The following is an 8,956-nucleotide window of genomic DNA, read 5'->3' on the forward strand; positions in this document are numbered from 1 at the left end:
AAAGGCCTTTAAATAAAAAAAAACAATGGATGGAGTCATAAAAAAAATGTGAATGAAAAACCTGCAAACCTGCGAATCCTCATTGTGCCTTTTAACTTTAAAACGTAACGATCTTATATTGAAAAGCAACACAAATGTGTGAAGATGCACGGATGCGTTGAAAAAAGAAGGGAAATTGCATCCTTTCAAAGTAAAACACATTTATTGTTTATTGCCTTATATCGGGCGAAAAATATTACTCAACTCGTTTGTGTTTTGGCAGATGAATTTCCCCCAATAGTCTTACAAAATATATATATATATATATATATATATATATATATATATATATAACACAAATTGCACCAGAGTGGCGCAAACAATGAGACACAACGCTTTTTTAATTTATTTTTAATTTATTTTTGTACTCGCTTCTCAGCACAAACATGACAGACCGATTGTGACCTGTTAAAATGTTGCCATGATTAATAGTAGATAATGAACCGTACACAGGATAATATATCCTTTCACCTTTTTTTAATAACGGATTCTTTTTTTTAAACCAATGTACACCCCCCAAAAGCATGATCATAAATAGTACATACACTGTGTATAAAAAAAGAGGAACAAAAACAACCAGAGAAAGCAGAGCATGCTTTCCAGTGACAGGTACATTGACTTTTTTTATTTTTTATTATTATTGTTTTTTTCCAGCTTTTTTAAAGTTTGTTTGCCTGGATATGAACACAGATCATCCAAATATCAGCTTATAGATATAACTTTTTTATTACCAGGAATCAATTTTCGTCGTTTTTGCAGCTCACCTGTGCAACGACGGTCTCCACAGACCTCCACACCTGCATCGGCGCTGCTAATAGGAAGACTCGATGAGATGGAGAGCATCGGATCACAGCTGGGCGAGCTTTGAGAAGAGCAGGCGGCATCGTGGCCGTCGCCCCGGGAGACGCACACACACACACACACACAGAGTGAGAGGGCGACCGGTCGGAGTGAGTTGCTACTTTGCTTTCGTCTGGTTAAATGCTACTTTTTCACAGCCGGGAGGAGAAAAGAGGATGGAAGAGCTGCTGTAAAAGAAAAGAAGAAGAAAGAGGAGGAGGAGGAGGAGGAGGAGGAGGAGGAGGAGGAGGAGGATGGCTTCGTATGGACGGAGTGAGTGCAAGAGTTTTCCCCCACGGGTGCAAAGACACTCAGACTAATTATAAACATCTCATAACGTCCGAGTTATAGCTTTAGTGTAGCTTGATGGTCACAGAGACGCTTCTTTCTTCTTCTCACCTTCACAATAATGTTTTATTGTGCGGGGGAAACAGGAGTGTGTGTGTGTGTGTGTGTGTGTGTGTGTGTGTGTGTGTAGAGAAGACCACACATGCACAAAGTGGGAGCTGATACAGTGGCAGCAATTATTCATTCATTCAAACACACACACATAAAAAGGGAAAATGGCTTTCATCTGAACAAAAAATAAAACTATGAAACAATATTGACAACAAAAACAGGACATTTTTGATATCAATAACAACACCTATAATACAGCAATAATGTATATATATACATATATATATATATATATATATATACTTATATATGTCAAAAGAAATTCAAGTCCCGATGTAGTAACACTGATGTTTTCTGAATATAAAAGAAAGGGAAACAAATGGAAAGGAAGAAACACTTATGGCTGACTGACATGTGACACCTCAGGTAAAGTAAACATGACATCAGATCAGATAAGATCGACAGCTTTTCCTTCTATTATTATTATTATTATTATTATTATTATTTCTCAAGAGCCCGAGGACACCCGGAGCTGGCTCTGTTCACTGCGAAATAGCAAACAAGAGAAGAAAAAAATAAAAAAACAAAAAACAGCACAAATGATGGGAAACGGAGCAAAAAGGAAGTGGAACCGGAAATGGACACTTCCTTTTGCAAAGAACAGGAAATAGAGATCAATCAACAACGAACGGCCCAGGAGCAGCACTGGAGTTTCTTTCTATGTACATTTTCTTCTCCTCTGTAACATAATAATTATAATAATAATAACAATTAACATATTTCTGTACAGTCTCTAACGTAGGAAAAAAGGTGTGACGACGTCCCGTGTAAACGTGAAGAGCAGACTTTGCTTGTAGCCATGCCGGTTCAGTCGTCATGGCTACATGTGTTCTTTATCCACCCGCCTCATGCTGGACAATAAAGATGGGGCTCTATAAGATTTGGCTTTGCAGGTGAGGGTTTTCCTCTGTCCCCCACCCCCCAAGCGTCCTTTCCCTTCTTGTCTCAGCACTGAGACCAGGGAGGGGAGGGGGGGGGTCAACAAACATGGCTGACCATCACTTGTTCCAACTTTTCTTCCGACTTGTTCTTTTTGTCCCACCGCGTCTCGTCATCTTCTTTTTCTTCGCACGGGCCTCTTCTCCGACCGGACCGGGGGAGGAGGGAGGACGGCCCTGAGGAGGGGCAGCAGGCGACCCCCCCTGGGCACGAACCTGGCCCCCTGTGATCGAGCCTCATTTAACCCCTCCCCCTCCTCCGCCCTCCTCCTCCTCTTCCTCTTCTTCTGCACTCGGGCAGGCGGCGGAGGCCGGCGGCGTGCGGGCGGCGTTCCCCTCCCTCCCCCCTCGGCTTCACACCATGAACTCGTTGCTGCCGTACAGAACCAGCTGCTGGGGCCCCGAGCTGAAGTCCGGCTCCCTCCGGTGGCCCCCCGAGGGCTCGCGCGGCGAGCTGCGGCTCAGCCTGAGCCGGTGGCGGGTCTTGCCGGCGCCGCCGTGGCTCCCCTCGGCCTCGGCCAACGGGGCCCCCAAACCGCAGGAGGTGAGCAGGGGCCCGGAGGAGGAGGAGCGGAACCGGTAGTGAGGGGAGGGTGAGCCCGAGGCGTTGGAGGAGAGAGAGGGGGAGGGGTGGTAGGACGAGGAAACGGTGGAGGCGGAGTCGGCGGAGTCCTGGGAGTCGGGCTGACGGCGCAACGTCCGACGGCTCTTCGCATCCGACTTTCTGGAGTGATAAGCGCCACGCTCTGCAGAGAGAGAGAGAGGGAGAAAGAGAGAGAGAGGGAGGGAGGGAGGGAGAGAGAGGGAGGGAGGGAGAGCGAGAGAGAGAGATGATGACAATATACTGAACAGACACATTTATTATTATCTTATTTATATTACATTATTTATTGTTTTATTGATTTTTTATATTTATATTAGTTTTTATTCTTATGTTACATTCTATATTTTTTATTATTATTATCATGATCTCTTAATTTCTTATTGCTATTCTATTCCACACTGGTATCAAAATGTCTTCTTATACACTTCATATTTATGACTCTCGTCTTCTGTCAACTTCAACACGCACACACGCACACACACACACACACACACACACACACACACACACACACACACACACACACACACACACACACACACACACACACACACACACACACACACACACACACACACACACACACACACACACACACACACACACACACACACACACACACACACACACACCAGAGGGTTCCGAGGTGGCCCCCTCCGTCTCCATGGTGATGTTCTCGGAGCTGTCCGCCGTGCCGAAAGACGCTTCAGATTCAGGCGTGTCATCGTCGGACGTCCGCGGCTCCAAGATCAACATCTCATACGTCATCTCCTCCCTGCCGACACACACACACACACACACACACACACAATAATGCAAATAGCAGGTTACAAGCATGGCTAAATCATTGTAATTACATTTGAACTTTTGGGCATTTCCGATATTTATATTTAAGTTCCTACTTGGGCCACAAGATATAAAGATAAGGCCCATTTTTGTCCTGATGAGAGCTGTAATACTGTACGTTTGTCCCTGAAGGGTTCAGTAATGACATTCAGTCACACAGCAACCAGTTCAAACTGGAAACTTTATTATTATTATTATTATTATATCATGACTCAAACTTAATGCGACACACAAAACGCTGCGTCATCTGCACGGAGACGTCGTACTTTTCCTTCTGCAGACTCTCGATCTGCTCGGTGAGGACTCGCTCCTCCTGCTGCATCGCCTGCTGCTGCTGCTCGTTCAGCCCGGCCTCTGCTGCTGCATCATCCTCCTCTCCTCCTCCTCCTCCTCCTCCTCCTCCTCCTCCTGCACTCTCTCCATCCATCACCACCACCGTTGGGGCCACTTTGGGGCTGAGAGGAGGCGATGTCGAGTGGGTGCTGCTTGGACGTACGCGGCCTTTGCTCTGCAAGTTCACACACACACACACACACAAATAAAAAAAAAAACCCAGAGTAAGAGAGTGTCTTAGTAGAGGCTGACGAATAATAATAATATTTTGTTGTTGTTGTTGTTGTTGTTGACGGTGACAGCGATGGAGCACAGACAGCAGACTCGCTATGGACACGGCTGGATGTTTAGAGCACATTTGGTACAGAGGATGTATTGACAAGGACACACCACAACATCCCGGCTAAGAAACTACGAGGTCATCTGAATATCACCACACGCACACACACACACTCACACGCGCACACACACACACACGCACACACACGCACACGCACTAAACGTTACAGCACTTCCCCAATTTAACCACATTTTAGTCTCGAAAAACAAGAACTAAAAACCCTAATTTCTCCCAAAGTAACGTTAGCTTGATAACACTGCTAGCATAGATCCTGCTAGCAACAAGCTAGCCTCTAACTTTACACAAACAACATTAAGAGGCAAATCTGAAGTCAATTCAACAATGTTGGCGGTACGCTAACTACGTTAGCTTCAAAATGTACACTACAGGGACAGTTAACTGCATTGGTTCAACTTTGTTTACACAATAATTAAATATTAGCTTGTTGCTGCTGTTACAATCCCATCTGTTCACATAACGGTCGCTTACAAGGAACATTAAAGCAACTTTAGTCAATTGTATTGATACAGCAGCCCGATCTGCCTCAAGGGGTTTTACAGCATTCCTTAAGACAAAGATCACTTTAACATATTGGGACACGTTTGAATGAAACTGAAGTTCTGCAGTCTATTTATTAGTATATTTGGAAATAAAGTTGAACAAATAAAACCTGAGGCTCGAACAATGGCGTCCTCTGTGGACATGGTGACACGCCCAAAGCGTTTCTTTTAATATATAATAAAGAAATAAACCATTGGTTTCTTGTTATATCCTTTATATATATATATATATATATATATATATATATATATATATATATATATATATATATATATATATATATATTCTTCTACTCCACTCCTCTTTGGTCATGTTGGTCTTTTTTTTATTAGTCCAAAGCAGAAACATGAACAGTGTCATATCCACTTCATACCTGCTGACATCCACATTACATTACATAAATATAAAATCAATACCACACTGTTTTATTGTAAAATAAACTGGAGATGTAACCTTTGAACCTTTTTATTCAGAGAGCTACAGACAGACGTGACGAGGACCGGAGGTAACAGACAGCATGAGTGGACGGATCGGATGGACTTTGACGGACAGGACAGGACTGGGTGGCGGTGGGCGGGCACATGGAGCGAGGAGGGGCATACATACCGGGGTGGAAGTGCGGGCTATGCTCATAAACCTAACAGCAATTAGTACAGGTCTCTGGAAGGAAGGGTTGGGGGTAGGAAGGAAGGAAGGACAGATTTGCATTGGGTTTGGTGGTTTGCAAGTCAGAAGATGTGAAATATAAATATAACTGTTTCACATCCTAACAGCAGTGGAATGTAAAGTAAAGTATATTCTACACAAGTACTGTACTTCAGTAAAGTACCTTGAAATTGTAATACGTTATACTTCTACTCCACTACAAATACATTTACATATAAATATATGTATAAATATGTACATATAAATATATATATAAAATATTTACATATAAATATATTCGATTTATTTGACAGCTATAGTTACTTTGTTAATGTTGAGATTTTACAAACAAAACATGTGATTAGTATAAAATATGTTGCCGTGTTATAGATTTAACTACCATCTATTTTAAAAATGAGCTCCATATCAACAAGCTGCAACATTAAATTACTGTAAATACATTAATGGCACCAGTAATAATATACAAATAAGGGCCTCTTTTAGTAGATGTTGTTAATAATACTTTAGTACTTTCTGACGACCGAGATGTCGACGCAAAGTTTAGATGCAGCTGGTCGGCAGAGAAAAAAAATCGAGAGGCTCGAGAATAAGTTGTCTGTATTTTTCCGATGAATGTTTTTCCAGACACGCAAACGACGCAGTGGTTTTCCTTCCTTGTTGAAGTGTCCTCATAGGAAGTTGCGCAACGTCGCCACAAGTCACTGCTTCTGCTATATTTCGCAACAGCTTCATTGGAATTTTTTTTTTTTTTTTTTTTTCCTTTTCATAATTCTATACAATATAGATTTAGATCAGATTTGGTTTGTTTACGATTTTCTTTTTATTTCGCGAGCTCCTTTTCATCTTCTGAAGTGAGCTCAGAGTGAGTGCATTTATGCTGAGTTAGTCATAAGAGGGAGGTGGTTGAGTGTGTGTGTGTATTTTATTTGTCAGCTTAAATCTGTTGATGAAAGATGCATGAATGAACTCCTGCCATGGCCGCGTGCGTGATAGAACCATGCCAGCTGCTACGAGGAGCTGAAAAACTGTCACCGCTTAAATGACGAGCGAGAGGAAACACATCCGGGGTCGATGTCGAGCAAACCGGGTCTCACCATGGACTTCCTGACAAGGGTCAGTCTGCTCTTGGCTTTGCTCTCGGCGAACTCCAGACTGTTGATGTCCTTCAGACGAGCTTTGTACTTGCCCATCTGCTCGTTGATGATCAGCTCCACGCAGCTGCATGAGGGGAGGGGGGGGAAGAGCCATTTAGAACCGAAACAGAACACACACACACATGCACACGCACACACACACACGCAGAACTCGAGGAAACGGGTTCCACCGGTAAGTGAGTACGAGCTACTTTCAAACCGATTCACTAAATCAGGCTGCACCAATCAAAAGCATCAACTGAGAGAACCGGAAGTCACTAACATAACTTAAAAAATATACCGTTTAAAAGTGGTGAATCATATATTAAACATAACAATCCTTTGTAAATGTAGGACTTTGTGTATTTTACTTGTACTTCACGTGAGTATTTTCATTTTCTACCTTTCAAAAGGAAATGTTGTACATTTTTACTGCATTTTGTTTCGATTACGTTAGTGTTCACATTAATTATACAAAATATAAATCCACGGATACATTATGACGTCGCAGTAATAATAATAAATAATAATCCATTTAATTTATATAGCGCTTTTTAAGATACTCAAAGACGCTTTACATGTTACATTATACACCGTAGAACAGCTACGGGGAGCAACGCAGAGTTAAGTGTCTTGCTCAAGGACACATCGACTAGGGCGGGGATTGAACTTCCAACCTCCTGACTGAAAGACAGTGAGATAAAAACTCATCGATCTCTCTCAGGGGACGCGCCTCAAAGTCCACGAGTCCGCGAGTGCTGACATTGGGAATCGGGCCAGAGACAAATATTGATTTAACTTTTTCCTTTTGCCATCCAACTAACATAAATGATTAATTTAGGTGGCGTGGCCACAACGTTGTCCTTACAGGCCTCCATACAGGCTTTGTGGTACATTTGCTTCATCACTTCCTGGACGGTTAACTCTAGATTTTAACCACGTCGGTCTCGTGTTGCGACGCACTTTTGAGCGTGAGACCAATTAGAAATAAAAGGAGTGAAAAACAAAAACAAGATAGTTGAACCTCTCCATGAAATAGAAAGGGAGAAACGTCTCGTTTGGTGAATTCAGGAGCCGACGGAGGACGTACGCTGTGGTCTTGCTGATGTCTTGGACGCTCTGCAGCGGGTCGATGGTGTCGGGGCAGCGCAGGATGCAGGGAGCGAACACGATGGCGAGGGCGTTGGACGACATCCTGTTAGTCTCCTCCTGCAGGGCGATCCTGAAACGTAATAATAATCCCGTTAATCCTGACGTTTACGAACAGAAAACACAGCAGACGGGTCGCGGCATGTGACCCGAGACGGCTGATCCAGGTTATTTAAACCGAGGCTGAGCTACCGATGTTGCTCCTCATCTCATCGCTCACCTGACCAGATGGAAGATGAGGCGCTCCAGCGTGCTGAGGTGTGTCCTGCTGAGCTGGTCGATCACCGAGTACACCCCCCGGATCACCTCCCGCCTGTCTGGCTGACCTGAAGGTGAAAACAAACACGCCCCCGTCTCTCAGACCAAGTAACAACTGCACCTTCAGACTCTGCTGGAGGACACTGAGCCTTTGACAGGGTGGGGGGGGGGTGGAGGCTGACTGTGAGCTCACCCATGGCCCGGAGGAACTCCTCGTACAGTTCAAAGGTCATCAGAGGGCTGGGAAGGTCACGCAGCCACTGTTTGAGAACGCTGGCAATGACGTGGATGTTGTAGTCGTCCAGGCTCACGATGCTCACATCTAGAACGGGCAAATACACGTTCAGCCACATTTACTTTACTCTTCCTAGTAGTAGGAGTAGTAGTAGGAGGAGGAGTAGTAGTAGTAGAAGTAGTAGTAGGAGTAGTAGAAGTAGTAGGAGTAGTAGTAGTAGAAGTAGTAGTAGGAGTAGTAGAAGTAGTAGGAGTAGTAGTAGTAGAAGTAGTAGTAGTAGTGGTAGTGGTAGTGGTAGTGGTAGTAGAAGTAGTGGTAGTAGTAGTAGGAGTAGTAGTAGGAGTAGTGGTAGTGGTAGTAGAAGTAGTGGTAGTAGTAGGAGTAGTAGTAGGAGTAGTAGTAGAAGTAGTAGTAGGAGGAGGAGTAGTAGTAGTAGAAGTAGTAGTAGGAGTAGTAGAAGTAGTAGGAGTAGTAGTAGTAGAAGTAGTAGTAGTAGTGGTAGTGGTAGTGGTAGTGGTAGTAGAAGTAGTGGTAGTAGTAGTAGGAGTAGTAGTA

The 8,956-nt window shown here is 43.7% G+C and overlaps 1 protein-coding gene across 11 annotated transcripts in view; it reads right to left on the reverse strand.

Annotated features, from left to right (window-relative positions):
• Nucleotides 1-499: 499 nt before the first annotated feature.
• The window catches only part of LOC117731805 (unconventional myosin-IXAa-like), a 112,290-nt gene continuing 103,833 nt past the window's right edge, over nucleotides 500-8,956 (reverse strand). For 9 of the 11 annotated variants that reach the window (XM_034534242.1, XM_034534245.1, XM_034534244.1 and 6 more), the window contains 8 exons: nucleotides 8,360-8,488; nucleotides 8,129-8,234; nucleotides 7,850-7,981; nucleotides 6,721-6,844; nucleotides 5,567-5,620; nucleotides 3,993-4,234; nucleotides 3,513-3,655; nucleotides 500-3,022 (listed from right to left, as the gene is read on the reverse strand). In XM_034534242.1, the coding sequence (XP_034390133.1) occupies nucleotides 2,631-3,022; nucleotides 3,513-3,655; nucleotides 3,993-4,234; nucleotides 5,567-5,620; nucleotides 6,721-6,844; nucleotides 7,850-7,981; nucleotides 8,129-8,234; nucleotides 8,360-8,488 (1,322 nt within the window). In that variant the 3' untranslated portion in view covers nucleotides 500-2,630. The remainder of the gene's footprint in view (nucleotides 3,023-3,512; nucleotides 3,656-3,992; nucleotides 4,235-5,566; nucleotides 5,621-6,720; nucleotides 6,845-7,849; nucleotides 7,982-8,128; nucleotides 8,235-8,359; nucleotides 8,489-8,956) is intronic. The other 2 variants (XM_034534249.1, XM_034534243.1) reach the window with 1 other exon arrangement.

Source organism: Cyclopterus lumpus, chromosome 6 (genome assembly GCF_009769545.1).
Source record: "Cyclopterus lumpus isolate fCycLum1 chromosome 6, fCycLum1.pri, whole genome shotgun sequence".
NCBI classification, from domain to species: domain Eukaryota; kingdom Metazoa; phylum Chordata; class Actinopteri; order Perciformes; family Cyclopteridae; genus Cyclopterus; species Cyclopterus lumpus.